Source organism: Bombina bombina, chromosome 9 (genome assembly GCF_027579735.1).
Source record: "Bombina bombina isolate aBomBom1 chromosome 9, aBomBom1.pri, whole genome shotgun sequence".
NCBI classification, from domain to species: Eukaryota; Metazoa; Chordata; class Amphibia; order Anura; family Bombinatoridae; genus Bombina; species Bombina bombina.
In genome coordinates, this window is record NC_069507.1 from 103686164 (window position 1) to 103707635 (window position 21472).

The window sequence follows — 21472 nt, forward strand, 5'->3', positions numbered from 1 at the left end:
GGAAACCATGTTTCCCAAGGATAAATTTCTCCTATATACAAACCTGCAACCATCACTAACAACATCTTTCAGAAGATCATCTCCATATAAGATGGGTAGATACTTTTTGATGATGTTGCAGATCTGATAGTATTGCATGGAATATTTAGTAATGAACAATGGTTTATTGTCATTATGATTTTTGGACTGTACATTAGAACCTCTATACTTTAGGAGACTGGCTCTATCGATTTTGATAGTATCCTCCATGGCATTTTTAATGACCTGAGCAGAATAACCTCTATTCTCAAGTCTTTTACTTAATGCCTGGGACTCAGAATAAAAAGTAACATCGTTTGAGCTAATTCTCCTAGTTCTTAGGAACTGGCCCTTAGCGATCCCCCTAAACACATGTCTTGGATGTGAGCTTGAGGAATGCAATATAGAGTTACCTGCAATGGGTTTGCGATAGACATTAGTTTCTATCTTCTTAGTGCACTTATTGAAACTCAATTCCACATCCAAGAAGTGTATAGTGTCAGGCCGCCACTCATAGGTAAATTGGATATCGGGAATACAAGAATTGAGATATCCTACAAAATCTCTGGCTTCCAGTTCAGAAAAGGTACCAATGAAAATCAGATCATCAATAAATCTCTTGTAGTACAATATCCTCGCTGAGTAGGGGTTCACATGTCCCAGCAAATACTTATATTCCATCCAGCCCATAAATAAGTTCGCGTATGAGGGGGCGAATTTCGCCCCCATGGCTGTGCCTTTTAGCTGGACATAGTGGACCCCCTCAAAGCGAAAATAATTGTGCTCAAGAAGAAATTTAGTAGCCAGAACAATAAACTCCTTAGTTTCATTAGAATATTCGGTTAACAAATCTAGAAAAAACTTCAAAGCTTCTAGACCCAATGAATGTGGTATTGACGTATACAGCGCTGTGACATCAACTGTCAGCCATGTCATACCTTCCACCACCTGCACAGTATCCACAAGGTTGAGTATGTGGGTAGTATCTCTTAAAAAGCTGGGAAGTGACATAACCAGCGGCTGCAGAATACAATCTATCCACTCTGATAGATGTTCAAACAATGACCCAATTCCAGCAACAATTGGTCGTCCCTTAACTTGCTCCAAACTCTTGTGGATCTTGGGCAGGTGGTGGAATATAGGTACCACAGGATCAGAGACAAACAAAAACTCAAAGGTACTTTGATCAATAATGCCCAGATACAAAGCATCATCAAGAATAGATTTCAATCTATTCTGGTACAATCTAGTGGGATTACTTCTGAGTGCTTTATATGAAGTGACATCACTCAACTGGCGTATAGCTTCATTCACATACATGTCCCTGTCCATTACCACAATATTGCCGCCCTTATCGGCCTGTTTGACCACTATTGACAAGTTATTTTGTAGAGATACAATCGCCTCTCTCTCTTGTCTACTTAGATTTGAGTGATCCACAGATGTGGTTTTGTCTAGGGCATGTAATTCTTCAGTTACTCGTTTGTGAAAGCTCTCCAAAGCTCTCCCCCTAGATTGCACAGGATAGAATTTAGACTTATTTTTAAACCTGGGGGTTAGTGTGTATGCCAAATCAGGATCATTGAATTGTTCTTTTTCTAGAGATTGTAAAGTTGTCAGATCACACATCTCTTTAAAATTCAAAAGTGAAAGTTTAGTGTCAACCTGTTCAAAATTTTGGGCTTCCTCTCTAGGTGCTCCCTCATTAGTAAAGTGTCTACGTAAGGTTAAATTGCGCACAAATTTATTTAAGTCTAGGATAGTTTGGAAAATATCAAATTTTTTTGTTGGACAAAACCCCAGACCAAAATTTAACACTTTAATTTCAATTGCACTTAGATTGTAGTGAGAGATATTGATAACCAAGTCATTTTTTATTTCTTGGTTGCACCTCTGAGGGTATATCTGTTTGCCCCTCTGATCTTGTTGGCTACTCCTGTTCCCCCTCCTCCCTTTGTTTTTAGAGCTGACCGAAAAACCTGGTTGTTAGATTTAGTTACATTAATTGTGTCATTTCCTACAGATACTGATGAACCACTTGCTACATTATTCGCTATACTAGTACTCCTAGGAATCGCTCCTGAGTATACAGTTTGTTCATTTCCAATATGTAAGCCATTAATGTGGTCATTGCTACACGCAGATTTAGCTTGGTTATACTGAATTAGTGGTTCTTGTGCAGATGTATTATTAGCTGTTGCATTCTGGCCTACATTAGTTTGAATATTATCATCATTCCTAGTAATTAATACATTCTCATTTTCAGAATTAGAACCCTCATCGTAGGAGGTGGAGAAGTTAGAGAGGGAATCATCATCTGTACTTTCATGATCATTTTTAAAAGTCACCCTTCTTCCTTTATTCTTCCTTCTCCTCCTCCTACGATTACTCTCAGTGGTATTAGAAATCATATTTTTACCATCCCCATCTTCATTATCATGAATAAACCAAGAAGACCTGCGTCTATGTAGTTTTTGCCACAAAAAGACTTGACCAGTAGAGTAGTCTTTCTGATCTCTAAGAAATTTTACATGTTTGGTTTGTATGATATCTTTCTTAAGGGTTTCAATAGCATCTTGTAACATCTTATCAAATTCACCGTAACCTTCATTTAGCTGGTGCTTATTAAGTTCAACCTGTAACGAAATAATATCATTTCTAATAGCATATAGTTGTTCAGTTTTATATTTTATAAGCATTAGCATGAGGCGTATGGAGCATTCAGATAGGATGCTGTTCCACTCTTTTATAAATTCAGAATCAGATACTTCGAATGTGGGGAACTTCTTTACCCTTAGTCCACGAGGGATCATATTTTGAGACACATATTTATTCATTATCCAGGTATCCAATTTAAGTCTTAATTCTTTAGTACGTAATTGCTCCATATTAAAAAATAAGTCACTAAGTTTAGTATTTGCAATGTCCAATGTAAAAAAATCCTCCAATTCCAGACCTGCTAAATCCAAATCATTTACTTCTGCAAGCGAAAAATAGTTCATTTGTTCCCTTGGTACCTCCATAGCTATTCAAGATATACTGGTATAATTCAGTTAAAGTTCAATCAGCCTAAGCACAGTTCAAAATCCGTACTGGAGTAAGGAGAAAAGTTCCATAGAAAAGAAGTACAAATGTACAAAAGGTCTCCAGAAAACAGAGATTGGTGCCGGTTATAAGAAACAATATTGTATGCATATAAACTAGCCCTGGGGAGTAAAACAACTTATATTGTGGAGGGTATCGTAGCGACAGAAAACACACTGTATCTTTGTGCTGACAAACAGCGGAGTTCGTTACTTACAGGAATGTAGGCATACCCGCTCGACGGGGGACCAATAGCATTCAACCGGTTCTGTTCCAGGTAGTAATAGCCAGGTTACTCCTTGACCGGTAAACTGATTCAGCGTTTAGTGCCTTCTCCCTCCTCGAGACTACACGACCCGGCGTGCCGGCACTCACTGATGACGTAATCCAATGTCAGGTGTAAACAGCGATCCCAGCTACATTACCATCCTCCTCACAATACTACTCCCAGGGCGCATACAATAACTCACGGCTGCAGGGCACTGTTTAGACAGAAGGGCTCCTTACCCTTCTAAATAAATAGAAAAAATAAGTCCAGAAAGCTCCCATAAGAAAGTAAATAAAAGTCCAAATTTTATTTCATTAAATTTAAATCCAAGAGTTAAAAGCAAAATAGAGGTAACATCAAGGATAGGTGGAGAGACAAATTCGTCTTACATGTTTCGGCCAAATGCAGCCGTAATCATAGACATAAATTCACACAGGTGTCACCCTTATTTACAGAGGTAAAATGTTCCTTATTGGTTAAAACATAACACACCCTTCCCCTTTTCCTCCCTTGCAAGAGAATAAATTAACCATTTAAGTACCACAGACATGTTTCCATTAAATAAATGTAAAGTGAATTAGGATTTAGCTTAAACCAAATTTAAATATATACATCAAACAAACAAATCAATGGATTACAGTTCTTAGGACAGAAAAACATCAGAGCACAAAATTCTTAATTACTCAAATAAATATAGCAATAGATTACATATATAGTGTCAAACAAACAAAGGTGCAGCTCAATTTTACTGCCTTTACATATTTCCTTTTACTAATGATTTTAACTACTAGTAAGATATATCACACTCATAGGGTAACTAAAATTCTTTTAGCTCTTGAATTAAAATATATATATCTGTTTATTTGATTAAATACGTTCAACTTGATTTTTGTCTTCCATACATGGCTTATGCTTGGTCATTCATAAAAGAATTAATTTACAAACAGTAAATAATCACACTATCAACAGTTGGGAGCTAGCGCAATAACACCTATTCCCAAAAGTTAATAATGTCATTTTCGGAGTTAAACCCATAAGGAGTTAAAGTGCACATCTTATTAATCCAATAGACTTCTTGTCTAGCAAGAATTGACCATTTATCCCCCCCCCTCGGGGGTCTGCTTATGGATTCTATTGCATTCCATTCAAAGGTGCGCACATCACCCCCATGTACAAAAATGAAGTGTCTGGCCAGTTCTGAGCATTCAATTTTGTTTTTAATGTATCCCAAATGTTCTCGTATCCTAGTACGGACGTCACGGCTAGTCATACCTATATACTGTAATTTATGGCATGTACATCCTATCAAGTAAACCACAAAGGTGGTAGAGCAATTAACACATCCCTTGGTATTAAAGTTCTCATTGGTAACATAGGAAGTAAAGCTAGATCCTACTTTAATGACATCACAAGCTTTACAATTCTTCCCACATCTGTAGGTACCATTATGCCTTAACCAAGAGCTCTGATTTTGGGGGCCCCGAAGTTCACTAGGGGAAACCATGTTTCCCAAGGATAAATTTCTCCTATATACAAACCTGCAACCATCACTAACAACATCTTTCAGAAGATCATCTCCATATAAGATGGGTAGATACTTTTTAATGATGTTGCAGATCTGATAGTATTGCATGGAATATTTAGTAATGAACAATGGTTTATTGTCATTATGATTTTTGGACTGTACATTAGAACCTCTATACTTTAGGAGACTGGCTCTATCGATTTTGATAGTATCCTCCATGGCATTTTTAATGACCTGAGCAGAATAACCTCTATTCTCAAGTCTTTTACTTAATGCCTGGGACTCAGAATAAAAAGTAACATCGTTTGAGCTAATTCTCCTAGTTCTTAGGAACTGGCCCTTAGCGATCCCCCTAAACACATGTCTTGGATGTGAGCTTGAGGAATGCAATATAGAGTTACCTGCAATGGGTTTGCGATAGACATTAGTTTCTATCTTCTTAGTGCACTTATTGAAACTCAATTCCACATCCAAGAAGTGTATAGTGTCAGGCCGCCACTCATAGGTAAATTGGATATCGGGAATATAAGAATTGAGATATCCTACAAAATCTCTGGCTTCCAGTTCAGAAAAGGTACCAATGAAAATCAGATCATCAATAAATCTCTTGTAGTACAATATCCTCGCTGAGTAGGGGTTCACATGTCCCAGAAAAAATTTGATATTTTCCAAACTATCCTAGACTTAAATAAATTTGTGCGCAATTTAACCTTACGTAGACACTTTACTAATGAGGGAGCACCTAGAGAGGAAGCCCAAAATTTTGAACAGGTTGACACTAAACTTTCACTTTTGAATTTTAAAGAGATGTGTGATCTGACAACTTTACAATCTCTAGAAAAAGAACAATTCAATGATCCTGATTTGGCATACACACTAACCCCCAGGTTTAAAAATAAGTCTAAATTCTATCCTGTGCAATCTAGGGGGAGAGCTTTGGAGAGCTTTCACAAACGAGTAACTGAAGAATTACATGCCCTAGACAAAACCACATCTGTGGATCACTCAAATCTAAGTAGACAAGAGAGAGAGGCGATTGTATCTCTACAAAATAACTTGTCAATAGTGGTCAAACAGGCCGATAAGGGCGGCAATATTGTGGTAATGGACAGGGACATGTATGTGAATGAAGCTATACGCCAGTTGAGTGATGTCACTTCATATAAAGCACTCAGAAGTAATCCCACTAGATTGTACCAGAATAGATTGAAATCTATTCTTGATGATGCTTTGTATCTGGGCATTATTGATCAAAGTACCTTTGAGTTTTTGTTTGTCTCTGATCCTGTGGTACCTATATTCCACCACCTGCCCAAGATCCACAAGAGTTTGGAGCAAGTTAAGGGACGACCAATTGTTGCTGGAATTGGGTCATTGTTTGAACATCTATCAGAGTGGATAGATTGTATTCTGCAGCCGCTGGTTATGTCACTTCCCAGCTTTTTAAGAGATACTACCCACATACTCAACCTTGTGGATACTGTGCAGGTGGTGGAAGGTATGACATGGCTGACAGTTGATGTCACAGCGCTGTATACGTCAATACCACATTCATTGGGTCTAGAAGCTTTGAAGTTTTTTCTAGATTTGTTAACCGAATATTCTAATGAAACTAAGGAGTTTATTGTTCTGGCTACTAAATTTCTTCTTGAGCACAATTATTTTCGCTTTGAGGGGGTCCACTATGTCCAGCTAAAAGGCACAGCCATGGGGGCGAAATTCGCCCCCTCATACGCGAACTTATTTATGGGCTGGATGGAATATAAGTATTTGCTGGGACATGTGAACCCCTACTCAGCGAGGATATTGTACTACAAGAGATTTATTGATGATCTGATTTTCATTGGTACCTTTTCTGAACTGGAAGCCAGAGATTTTGTAGGATATCTCAATTCTTGTATTCCCGATATCCAATTTACCTATGAGTGGCGGCCTGACACTATACACTTCTTGGATGTGGAATTGAGTTTCAATAAGTGCACTAAGAAGATAGAAACTAATGTCTATCGCAAACCCATTGCAGGTAACTCTATATTGCATTCCTCAAGCTCACATCCAAGACATGTGTTTAGGGGGATCGCTAAGGGCCAGTTCCTAAGAACTAGGAGAATTAGCTCAAACGATGTTACTTTTTATTCTGAGTCCCAGGCATTAAGTAAAAGACTTGAGAATAGAGGTTATTCTGCTCAGGTCATTAAAAATGCCATGGAGGATACTATCAAAATCGATAGAGCCAGTCTCCTAAAGTATAGAGGTTCTAATGTACAGTCCAAAAATCATAATGACAATAAACCATTGTTCATTACTAAATATTCCATGCAATACTATCAGATCTGCAACATCATTAAAAAGTATCTACCCATCTTATATGGAGATGATCTTCTGAAAGATGTTGTTAGTGATGGTTGCAGGTTTGTATATAGGAGAAATTTATCCTTGGGAAACATGGTTTCCCCTAGTGAACTTCGGGGCCCCCAAAATCAGAGCTCTTGGTTAAGGCATAATGGTACCTACAGATGTGGGAAGAATTGTAAAGCTTGTGATGTCATTAAAGTAGGATCTAGCTTTACTTCCTATGTTACCAATGAGAACTTTAATACCAAGGGATGTGTTAATTGCTCTACCACCTTTGTGGTTTACTTGATAGGATGTACATGCCATAAATTACAGTATATAGGTATGACTAGCCGTGACGTCCGTACTAGGATACGAGAACATTTGGGATACATTAAAAACAAAATTGAATGCTCAGAACTGGCCAGACACTTCATTTTTGTACATGGGGGTGATGTGCGCACCTTTGAATGGAATGCAATAGAATCCATAAGCAGACCCCCGAGGGGGGGGGATAAATGGTCAATTCTTGCTAGACAAGAAGTCTATTGGATTAATAAGATGTGCACTTTAACTCCTTATGGGTTTAACTCCGAAAATGACATTATTAACTTTTGGGAATAGGTGTTATTGCGCTAGCTCCCAACTGTTGATAGTGTGATTATTTACTGTTTGTAAATTAATTCTTTTATGAATGACCAAGCATAAGCCATGTATGGAAGACAAAAATCAAGTTGAACGTATTTAATCAAATAAACAGATATATATATTTTAATTCAAGAGCTAAAAGAATTTTAGTTACCCTATGAGTGTGATATATCTTACTAGTAGTTAAAATCATTAGTAAAAGGAAATATGTAAAGGCAGTAAAATTGAGCTGCACCTTTGTTTGTTTGACACTATATATGTAATCTATTGCTATATTTATTTGAGTAATTAAGAATTTTGTGCTCTGATGTTTTTCTGTCCTAAGAACTGTAATCCATTGATTTGTTTGTTTGATGTATATATTTAAATTTGGTTTAAGCTAAATCCTAATTCACTTTACATTTATTTAATGGAAACATGTCTGTGGTACTTAAATGGTTAATTTGTTCTCTTGCAAGGGAGGAAAAGGGGAAGGGTGTGTTATGTTTTAACCAATAAGGAACATTTTACCTCTGTAAATAAGGGTGACACCTGTGTGAATTTATGTCTATGATTACGGCTGCATTTGGCCGAAACATGTAAGACGAATTTGTCTCTCCACCTATCCTTGATGTTACCTCTATTTTGCTTTTAACTCTTGGATTTAAATTTAATGAAATAAAATTTGGACTTTTATTTACTTTCTTATGGGAGCTTTCTGGACTTATTTTTTCTAGAAATCTAGGAGTGTAATCCTAGTTAAGAAAAGACAGGGATTTCAGCACTCTTTTTGGAAAATAAAGCTCATTAGACCAAAATGTGTTTTTAAACAGTGAATTCTTTAATCCAATTATGAACAGAGAAAACTTCCGGCTATATATACACCACTCCCCCTGAGGAAAGGACTCAATACTTATTGTATTAGTAAAAGGGAGTATCGAAAAAAAAAAAATTTACTTCAAGATATACTAGAGTTAGTGATATAAACCTGACCGGTCAGGGGTGCACATTTAGTACATGAATACACAGCCAAACCCTACATGGATATGTAGATTGACACCTGTATATAACCTCTACACCCTGCTGCTCACAGAACCCCTTTAAAAGAGGTATAGCCTGGGCAGGTTTTAAAAGGAATGGGATCTAAGAGGTTAATTAGGGGTATCAAAGACAGAAGCAAGTCACAGTTTGTTATCGCAATTACAATATGGTATGCAATGAATAGCGTATATTAGTATACAGACATGAAATGTAAAGCCTGAAATTCGAGATTCACTACACCTAGCTGCTCACAGTACTCCAGTTAAGGAGAGTATAATACCGGGCAGTACAACAAGTGGTAGTATCTACCAGGATCTAAGTGATCTCTAAGTTAGGCTTTGTTTACACTTAACAAAACACATTTGAGCGACTTTTTGCGATAAATACAGACAGTATGTGCCCTTATTATGCTTTTTTGTATTTTGTTAGTTTGTCATGCAAAGCTTTGCTGTAGAAAGAAATAAGCAGAAGTGTAGAATTGTAGCATAGAGCACAGTGCATGATATCTTCTTAATAGTGCTGTAATCGTGGAAGTGCTGACACATAAAGCTGCAATAAAGGAAACATTGTAGCAAGCAGAAGAAAAACTACAAGAAATTATTGGTCAAACAAGTAAAACTCAGAGCAGAGACGTCTAGTCTTGAAAATTATATAAAAACAAAAATTATACCCAGAGGCCTACGCCTAAGGCTAGACCCTGGGACAAATTTGAGAGAAGATGAGGGTGGGGAGGAGTTTATGGAAGATTGGAATACAAGTCTTTCGGACTGCTCCATCATCCTCATGAATAAAATGGTGAAACGAAACAAAGAAAGACTAGAAAAAACTATAAATCAAGCTGAAGAGTCTCTAAAAATAGTTAATATGTTTGAAACAAACTCTAATTTTGCAAAATTGAATGATGAAATAAAAGAGCAGATAGCAAGATTACAAACAGACATAAAACTAAGAAAAGGAAGAAAATTTTCTAGAGACAATGATGACTATAAAAACAACAAAGTTTATAGTTATCTATCAGCAAGGGGAGCCTATGATTCAGGCACAGACAGCTCTGACGTAGAAATAGATCATTCCAGAGGTACCCCAGAAAATAAGAATTCTTTTTTAGGGGAAGGAGGAGAGGTGGTAGGAAGAGAAGGAAGAGGGGGGACAAATTCAAATTTAGAAGAGAGACGATATCCCTCCAGACAACGTCGCCAACAGAATTACGATCAAACCCAGAGGAACTATTCCCAGGGCAGACCCCGAAGACCTCGGAGTCGCAGGGGATTCTAAATCAACCAGAAAATGACTTGCAAATTATCAACCTATCGACCTTTAAACTTGGCATATCTCATGTTGAGGTTCTTAAAAAAGGCTTATCATTCTGTCCTACGAACACCCTTGACAAATTTAACTTTATCAAGGACCTTCATCTTTTTGCTAGACGGGTAGTCCTGTCGCAAATAATGAAAGGAAAGAGCAGACATCTGGTGGAAGATGTATCTCTTACCATGGAAGATAATGCCTCAATTATAGATCTCCAAGCTCTACTGGCTGAAAATGAAGGGAGTCAATATGATCCCTCACAAGCCATTAGTACCAGTGAATGTATAACGACCAAAACAAATTTTAAAGCAAAATCTAAATATATGCCACAATTATCGATGGTACCTGCTGTTAACATCTTTGTGAGGCAGGTAGAGAAAGAAGTGGCGGATCTTTCTTTCACTGGGTTAGTAAATGATAATCTAAGCAAGTCAGAAAGAAAAGCACTTGGAGAACTAATGAGTGCTAAAGGACTGATCATAAAACAGGCGGACAAGGGCGGTAACTTAGTCCTATGGGACGAAGGTATGTATGTCCTTGAGGCTAAACGCCAACTTCTAGACAGAACCCAATATCAATGTTTAACCTTCAATCCTACTTCCTCTCTGCAGTTTTCCCTCTTTAATATGTTAAAGAGTGCAAAAGAGAGGAAAACCATTACTGCAACAGAATTTAAATATCTCTACCCTGAACATCCAGTGATGCCAGTATTTTACTGCATCCCCAAAATACATAAAAACTCCACTAATCCTCCAGGCCGTCCAATAATTGCAGGAATAGGTAGCCTCACAGAGAATCTGGGGAACTATATTGACCACTTCCTAAGACCATTTCTGAATACCATGCCATCCTTCATACTGGATACTGCAGACTTCCTCAGGAAAGTGGATGGGCTATCAGTTCCTCAGGAAGCCTGGTTGGTATGTCTAGATGTTGAGGGCTTATACTCATCCATCCCACATGAAGTGGGAATAGAAGCATGCAAGCACTTTCTCATGACAAGAGGCACTAATGTACAAAACCACACAGATTTTGTGGTGGAACTACTAACATTCGTGCTTAATAACAACGTATTTATGTTTGATAATAAAATATACAAGCAAAAAAGAGGCACTGCAATGGGTGCCACATGTGCCCCAACGTATGCGTGCCTACATCTGGGAAAGTGGGAAATGGATGAAGTGTTCCAAAACCCTCTTTTTGAAGAAAACATCCACATGTGGATAAGATATGTGGATGATGTCTTCTTAATTTGGGAGGGCTCAGAGAACATTCTTAAAGAATTCGTTCGAACCCTCAACATAAATAATAGCAACATTTCACTAACCCTGCAATATAGTAAGGAGGAAATTTCGTTCCTCAATGTCAATGTAAAAATTGAACAAGGAATATTAGTGACTGAAAACTTTCGGAAGAGTACTGCTACTAACAGTCTCCTCTTAGCTTCTAGTCACCACCCAACACATTTGATAAAAGGCATTCCAAAAGGGCAATTTCTGCGGCTTCGTAGAAATTGCTCGACAAAAGAAAGATTCTTAAAACATGGCGTGGAGATGCAAAAAGGGTTCTTAGACAGAGGATATTCTAAGCGTAATGTAAAGAAGGCATTTAGTAATGCTGCACATACGAATAGAAACACACTTCTTGCACAGAGAGAAAAACCAATAGATTCAAAAATAAGGCTAATTACAGACTATAACTGCCATTGGAATGCTTTAAAGGAGATCCTGGCCAAGAATTGGAGAATTCTTGTGAGTGATGTAGGAGTATCAAAAGAAGTTGGAGCCTATCCGAATATCACTGCCAGACGAGCTAGTAATCTGAAGGATAAACTAGTAAGAAGTCAATATAGGTCTGAACAGAGACAGACAGACTGGCTGACAAAACATAGGTCTTTTGGTAACCACCCTTGTGGTCGTTGTGTGGTATGCAAATTTATGGTAAAAACTAAAGACTTTGGAACCCGTTCAGGGAAGAGATACAAGTTAAAACACTTCACTAATTGCAATACTGAAGGAGTGATCTACTTACTCTCCTGTAACTGCCCACGTTTCTATGTGGGCAAAACGAGGAGAGCCATAAAAGACCGAATCGCTGAGCATCGAGACGATGTAAAAAACAAAAACCAGAAGAGCAATGTCGCAAAACATTACGAACTGGTACATGATTGTAATCCTGATTCTCTGAAATTCATCTGTATAGATAGAGGAATCACCAATGGCAGAGGGGGCGACAACGACAAGGTCCTCTTGCAAAAAGAATGCAGATGGATCTTTGAGTTGGGGACCCAACTACCTGATGGCTTAAATGATAAACTTGATATGGCCTGTTTTCTATAGGACAAAATGAATTCCATGAAAGCCCTGCTCTAAAAAGCATTCCTTCAGACTTATATTAAAAACATTGTAACCAAAATATAGTATATAAATAAGGGAAAATATTTGATATATACTAAGATATGATATCTAGCTAAAAGGTTATAAATTCTAGAGTTACCTGTTTGTTTTTAAGTATAGCACATTTAAAAATTGATATGTGTGTTCATTTAGTTGTTCTTTTAACTTTGGTTCTGTTCAACTAGATATGCATTATATTCTCACCTCCAGCAGGGGCGCTTTTACAAAACACTATAAAAAGAGGACTAATGGAGTCCATTCAGTATACCGCCCTGACGAAGCCCGGTGTGTCTAACAGCCCTGCGGGTGAAACGCGCGTCGGCATTGGCTAAGCCGACCGGCCTACGTGGTGCACGCCACAAACACAGCCTCCTAAACCGCATGGTTGAAGGTACCTGCGGTGAAATTTACAGAAGTGTAATAACGGTACTCTGAGGATCGGAGATACGTCTGAATGAACTAAACAAGGTCGTATGTGTCACAGCAAGGTTCACTGATATGAACTGTAAATACGGTCGAATATAACAATATGGTTACCAGTGAAAACTGCAATGTTTGATTGCTTTGTGAGGAATACGTTTACAAAAGAAATTCACGGATATTGCTACAATAGCTGCCAAGAACTGTAACATTGTTTTACATACGCTAAGCTGAACTTTTAACTAACAGCATCTGAATTGCTCTTTCTTCTGCTTGCTACAATGTTTCCTTTATTGCAGCTTTATGTGTCAGCACTTCCACGATTACAGCACTATTAAGAAGATATCATGCACTGTGCTCTATGCTACAATTCTACACTTCTGCTTATTTCTTTCTACAGCAAAGCTTTGCATGACAAACTAACAAAATACAAAAAAGCATAATAAGGGCACATACTGTCTGTATTTATCGCAAAAAGTCGCTCAAATGTGTTTTGTTAAGTGTAAACAAAGCCTAACTTAGAGATCACTTAGATCCTGGTAGATACTACCACTTGTTGTACTGCCCGGTATTATACTCTCCTTAACTGGAGTACTGTGAGCAGCTAGGTGTAGTGAATCTCGAATTTCAGGCTTTACATTTCATGTCTGTATACTAATATACGCTATTCATTGCATACCATATTGTAATTGCGATAACAAACTGTGACTTGCTTCTGTCTTTGATACCCCTAATTAACCTCTTAGATCCCATTCCTTTTAAAACCTGCCCAGGCTATACCTCTTTTAAAGGGGTTCTGTGAGCAGCAGGGTGTAGAGGTTATATACAGGTGTCAATCTACATATCCATGTAGGGTTTGGCTGTGTATTCATGTACTAAATGTGCACCCCTGACCGGTCAGGTTTATATCACTAACTCTAGTATATCTTGAAGTAAATTTTTTTTTTTTTTTTTTTTCGATACTCCCTTTTACTAATACAATAAGTATTGAGTCCTTTCCTCAGGGGGAGTGGTGTATATATAGCCGGAAGTTTTCTCTGTTCATAATTGGATTAAAGAATTCACTGTTTAAAAACACATTTTGGTCTAATGAGCTTTATTTTCCAAAAAGAGTGCTGAAATCCCTGTCTTTTCTTAACTAGGATTACACTCCTAGATTTCTCTCTCCTCTTGCTTAATCATGATATATATATATATATATATATATATATATATATATATATATATATATATATATATATATATATATATATATATATATATATATATATATTGGACAATCCAGATTGAACTGTTTACCTGTTCACTGATGCACAGTTAACATTTATGTGGTATCTTTACTTATAATTCTTTGTGCGCCCCCTAACATGAGTGTGTCAGTTCCTTTCAGTGGAATGGTACACAATCTTGACAATGTGTCAATATTTTACATAAGACATCTATTAACTGTGCATAACTTCTTTCTATGAAGGTCTGTCAAAACATAAATGAAGGTCAATGTAAAAGTAAGCAAAAAATATATTAATGTATTTGTGTATTCTCTCAACTTTAGGCAAAAATAATTAATGACCTGGAAATACTGTATACGAAATAAGTGAATTTCACTGAAATGGCAAAGCAAAGTGAGCCATATGTCTCAGGGTTCTTTTTCCGCCTTTTGAGCCTGCCTGACATTTTTGTTTTATCAATAAAGCTTTTTATATTAAGAATACATTTTACAATTTATCTTACAATTTTAAGAAGCAAAATAAACCAACTGACAGAATAAAAGTATTTAATAATGGAAATAGACATCAATAAATAACCAGAACGAAGCGTCAATATCATTATTTTATCAATTTTTATTAAAACATGATAGCTTTGTGCTTTTTATAAGCTTTACCAAATTGTGCTATGTGTGATCACATAAGTATACTCCATTTTCTCCTCTAAATGGAACACATTAGTTTTTGACATTATTGACAATGCACATTTTCACAAAAATTGCAGCATAAGCAGATTTGTATACAGTTATGGATATACCCCAGTCTGAAATTCTCTGGGCACACATTAAAGGGACAGTATACTGTAAAATTGTTTTTCCCTTAATGTATTACCAATGACTTGTTATACCAACTGTAGAGTATAGAATGTATGAGAAATTGCATTTTCAGGTTTATTTGTGTATATGAAATTGCTTGTTTTGTGCTTTGAAACCACAACTTTATGAAATGGGTTGACCTTGCAAGCAAAATCAGATCTCATTATTTTATTACTTTGTGTACACACACTTGATTCCTTATCCTGTGTCTGTTTGTAAACAAAAGTCCAATACTTAAGAAAACAATGGAAAATTATAATTTTATTAGTTATCTTTTCTGCACCCCACTGGGAGTGTAATTTCTTCTGCTGGCTGTTTTTACATAGCCTGCCAATAGCCTGGACTTAGGTCCAGAAACTTTCAGCATAGGTGGGGATATCACAGGCTTAATTAGCTATTATAAGGGTAAATTAGTTACTTGTAAACAATTTAATACACTCTAGCAGGTAAAATGGATCATTGTGAACAAATTAAAGTGTAGAAAATATTTGGGTAAACTGTCCCTTTAATTAGTAAAATATTAATACTGGCAGAGGGAAGCAAATCTACTAAATAAATAAACTTGTCCCATCTCCTCTTATTGCTCCATATAACTGTTTAATACTTATTTTATTTTATTTTCGCGATTACAGTGATTATGAAACTTTTTGCAAAGTCTTAGCTGCACAGTGATAGTTTTCAGTGAAATCAAATAAAAAAACTCCCTCTAAATTTTCCAAGTTTAACATTATTGCATGTACTGTAGGAAATTTGTGAATAGATAATAAACTCCAGTTGTCAAGCCCTATAAAACAAGATTGAGATCCATTCGGATTCATAATATTGAGTAAAAACACTAATTAACTTAAACAAGAATACTTTTAAAATGTTAGCTGTTGGAATACACAGTTTTTGTATGTTGCCACACTTGCTTTAAGGTCTCTGCTAGGGTTGCCACCTTTAGTTCAGGCCAAACCCGAACACTCTATACACTATGTATAAAAGCACAAAGACAAACTTGCACATAGATATTCACACACTATCTCTCACACTAACTCACACTCTGACACACTCAAAGACACTAAAGCTAACACACACTCTGTCACAGACTAACACACACATTCTCTTTCACAAACACAAATACACTCACTCTTTCACACACAGAAAGAACCTGGCAAACACAAAGAGACAAACACACTCCCACACAGAGACACACTCAGACACACTCCCACAAGAGAAAAATAACTATTTCAGTAAGTTGCAAAAAGCACAATACCACCTTTTTTGGCTGTGGCTGTTTCCCACCAAACCCGTCTGACTCAGCTTATAACCCGGACATACAAAATGGAAACTAAAACTGTCCGGGCCATTACTGGACAAGTGGCAACCCTAGTCTCTGCATATACCTAATATGTCATAAATAAACCCTGCTTGTCCTCCACACAAAATCAAAGAAGTCTAAATTCTGTATCTTGGCTGCAGTTTCCACGGTAAAATAAAACAGGTCTGTAAGCACCATTCAGACTAGTCATAAATATTTTCTTTAATTCCTTATAGTCTAGGAATACTAAAGATCTCTGTGTGTTGTCACCTTGAATTTAATCAGTTAAGGCTTATTTAGGCAAAGCCTCTATAGTTTAGATTATATGGCACCAGGACCATCAAATTATTGAATGTTTGTTAAACTTTTTCGTATCTTCTCATCTATGACACTAAAATTATCCAGGATTCTTTCCTGTAACACTATAATGTGTAACATTCCTTAAGCCATTCCATGTGTGGATCAACACATCTATCACAGAACAGATCACAAAGTTAATGTATATGAATAATTGTAGATTTTCTGACTGGCCCCCAGACACACAAAATTCAATAATACCAACATAAATGATTGTAGACACTAAATGCCAAATAAAGTGTACATAAAAAGTCTTATTAGCTTGCTGAATACGGCATGGTTTATGCATTCCACTCAAAATATATCTCTTATGTCCAATCATAAATTTAACATACCTGTCCACATAAGTGTGAAGTGATTTTTACAACTTCACTTTATAAGTAGATTCCTATGTCCACCTGGTAATTTACAAACCCATATCATCATCACTCTTAGACTATCACATGTAAACACCAATTCCCTTACCCTCTTCAACAATTCGATCCACAAAATTTATACCACTAGAGTCAACTTTTCACTCTAGAAAACAGTTTTAATTTCCTTTATAGAAATTTTTTCTTATTTTTCTAAATGTTTTCAGTTTTAGACTTGTGCTTTCATTGATTTCTGATAGTTTTGCTCCTTTATCTCCTTATAATTTTAGTTCCCATATGAACTCTTTCTATCCATGTCCCATTTTCTAATTATCCAAATAAAAAGAAGATGTTTTATCCCCTAGCCTTATAATTAATTTTTGTATTTTTTTTTATGCTGGATCAAATAAATAGGTTATTGAAATGGTCGCCCCAGATTCACATCACTAGTTTTCATGAACACCTGGCTTGCTCTCTCTTTTTTTCTGTTTTTTGCATGTCCCCCATATCCATTCCTATATTTCAGATGCCACTGCCAGTTATTAAGTTAGTCTCCTGACACTGGCCCCTGTTATATCCATCCCCCTTCCTCTTAAAACCTCTCTCCTCCTTTCACCTTGTGATGGTGGTGTCTCCCCCCTGATCCTCTCCATGTAGCTCATTATTTCCTGTGGCTCCTTCATGCCCATGTCCTTGCACACCCACATGATATCCTCCTCACTGGCTACCAAGATGGAGCGTACCGGTGGGTCATCTGGAATCCGTTCCATCTTTCTCTCTCCTCCCTGAGGAATTGCATGTCGCATAGACATTACCTCAGGTCTCTTTATTTCCACATGGCCTCTAGAATGTTTTGTTGGTGTAGAAAAGGAGCAAATGTCAGGCTGAGGGGCCAGGCTGGTCTCAGGCCCTTGAGTGCTCCTCACTGGATGGAATGTACTGGTCAAACTTTGTGGTCCCCTGCCACTTCCTTCCCAATGGCCACAATCTTCCTCTTCTGTCCCCACACCTCCACCTCCTTGGGCCCTTGGCCCATCAGCCTCTGGACCCTCCAACCACACCCAGTTAGGGGCTTCAGGATTTCCAGGGCCTTCTGGGACTGGTTTATTCCTGTGCCTCATGATAAATGCTATACAGCTGAGAAGGAATAGAAGGGTAAGTAGAGAGAAAATGGCAAGAAGCCCATAAAGTCCTTCCTCCAAGCCAGGAATTCCCCAGCGTGTTGTGATAATGTCATCAGCACCAGAGATTGATTCATCCCCATCAGGGGTAATGTCACCACCCCTCAAAATGATATCACTGGTCCCTGGCAAGACATTGTTAGCACCAGAGAGAAGGTCACCATCCCTGGTGATAACATCAGTGTCACTTTGGATTATGTCACTAGAGGCCTTCCCTTCACCCTCGGTCTCATTTCTGGGGAAAGAAACACGAACATACCCAGCACTAAGTACACCTGTTGCTTCACCTTCCCGACATCGTTCTGGGAGCAGAAGAGACACACGTAGTAAAGGCCCCTCTCCTGGACTCTCGAATACAAGCACTGGCAAAGGCCACTGGCTACCTGTTGTAACAGATCGACGGACAGACAGTACAGAGGAGTCAGAGGAGACAACCGATAGAGACAGTTCAAGTGGGTCATAGAGTGTAAGGGGAGAGATTGACAGGTCACTGAACAGCAGCCAAAGAGACATTGCAGATTCCTGTAAGATTAAAAAAAAAAAACACAATTATAAACTACTGATAGTATTGAAAACATGGATACCAGAAAGATCATTTTAAAAACTTTAAACAAGTTCACACGATGCAACAGTTAAAGGGACAGGAAGCCCCAACATTTTATTTCATGATTTGGATAGAACATACAATTTTAAACAACTTTACAATTTACTTCCATTATCAAATTTGCTTTGTTCTTTTGTCATCCTTTGCTGTAGGAACAGCATTGCACTACTGGCAGCAAGATGAACACATCTAGTCAGCCAATCACAAAAGACAAAATGTGGGCAGGCACCAATTAGCAGCAGCTCCCGCTAGTTTAGGATACGTGCATATTCTTTTTCAACAAGAGATACCAAGAGAACAAAGCACATTTGAAAATAATTTTTGTCGATATAGGGGCGTGGTACACTTAAGGGATGTGATTTAATTTTATCGAATTTTCTTAAATTGGTACAAATTATTTTCCAATTGTGGCTTTATAATATGAGTATAGATGGATCCATTGACCAATGTTTGCATGTGTAGAGAAATAATTGTGTATAGAGATGATATTGTATAAAAAAGGTGTCTTTTGTGATACTAATTTTCTTCGATGTGTAAGTGGAAAAAAAGTGATATTATTGGTACGTATATAATTTTATTCTATTGTTTGTATCAGCATTTAGCCTTATAGAAAAAAACTCAGTGATTTAAAGTGGTAGTGTCTCTAGTTTAAAGGTGCATTAATTTTGTGAATCTTCAATATTTTAAGGATTTTTTCTAAAAGCAAGTGCGTGATGATGTGCTAATTTCCTATAAAGAACTTCTGTGTAAATGTAGGTGTAGTGTTAGGTGACTGATTAATTGATAGGATTGTGTCAAAAAACAGTGACAAAACTATAATAATAATAATAATAATAAATGACTCTAACTGATAAAATCAAATTAATATGAAATTTATTTAAAAGAATTATTATTAGAATCTCTTATATTTGGTAATTACCACTAAATGTCAGAATTTCTCTGGGACGTCTCCCAGATATAATATGAATATTCAGATGACCATATAAAAGAACTCAATATGTGTCAAGATTATTATATAAAAAATATATTGAACACAAAATCAAAATCAAAAATAAACAATAAAAAAAGTCAGTTTTTATAAAACTTGAGATAGGGTTCCAAATATCTCTTTGTATTATTTGATGAATTCAAAACAGGTTGTTATATTATTTGCTTCTTATATTACTCAATACCGCTCTTAGTGCTATGCACGCGGCAAGAAAAACAGAGAAGTAACTATGTATGTCCAAAAGCAAGGCTAAACTTTTAGCTGTTACAAACACTCCGAAAGAACAACATGGAGAAGCAGTAAGCGGTCTGCCATAACACTAAAGAACTGTGAGTACAACAAAGTTGATAACCACATTGGAAAGGTGAATATAAAATAATCCTAACCTCTTTGAAGGATACAATAAGGCGCTGAAATTACCGCATGCATAGCACTAGGAGCGGCACATGAAAGCTAAACTGTTTGGGATTATACATTGATTGAGCTCCAAGCAAGAGTGTTTGTAACAGCTAAAAGTTTAGCCTTGCTTTTGGACATACATAGTTACTTCTCTGTTTTTCTTGCCGCGTGCATAGCACTAAGAGCGGTATTGAGTAATATAAGAAGCAAATAATATAACAACCTGTTTTGAATTCATCAAATAATACAAAGAGATATTTGGAACCCTATCTCAAGTTTTATAAAAACGGACTTTTTTTATTGTTTATTTTTGATTTTGATTTTGTGTTCAATATATTTTTTATATAATAATCTTGACACATATTGAGTTCTTTTATATGGTCATCTGAATATTCATATTATATCTGGGAGACGTCCCAGAGAAATTCTGACATTTAGTGGTAATTACCAAATATAAGAGATTCTAATAATAATTCTTTTAAATAAATTTCATATTAATTTGATTTTATCAGTTAGAGTCATTTATTATTATTATTATAGTTTTGTCACTGTTTTTTGACACAATCCTATCAATTAATCAGTCACCTAACACTACACCTACATTTACACAGAAGTTCTTTATAGGAAATTAGCACATCATCACGCACTTGCTTTTAGAAAAAATCCTTAAAATATTGAAGATTCACAAAATTAATGCACCTTTAAACTAGAGACACTACCACTTTAAATCACTGAGTTTTTTTCTATAAGGCTAAATGCTGATACAAACAATAGAATAAAATTATATACGTACCAATAATATCACTTTTTTTCCACTTACACATCGAAGAAAATTAGTATCACAAAAGACACCTTTTTTATACAATATCATCTCTATACACAATTATTTCTCTACACATGCAAACATTGGTCAATGGATCCATCTATACTCATATTATAAAGCCACAATTGGAAAATAATTTGTACCAATTTAAGAAAATTCGATAAAATTAAATCACATCCCTTAAGTGTACCACGCCCCTATATCGACAAAAATTCTTTTAAATATCTTACATATATATAAGTTGAAAGGAGCTTATATAGATAGGGAGTTTGGGATTCTATAGTTCCAGCGCTCTATCCACTCTAAACTAAAAATCACATTTGAAAATAGACCTGATTTTAAAAGTTAATTAAAGGGACCGTCAAC

General features: G+C 36.6%; 1 protein-coding gene across 1 annotated transcript in view; it reads right to left on the bottom strand.

Moving 5' to 3' along the window:
- Positions 1–14842: 14842 nt before the first annotated feature.
- The window catches only part of TMEM132A (transmembrane protein 132A), an 85134-nt gene continuing 78504 nt past the window's right edge, over positions 14843–21472 (bottom strand). Inside the window, exon 11 of the mRNA XM_053692287.1 lies at positions 14843–18814. Within this exon, the coding sequence (XP_053548262.1) occupies positions 17654–18814 (1161 nt within the window). The 3' untranslated portion in view covers positions 14843–17653. The remainder of the gene's footprint in view (positions 18815–21472) is intronic.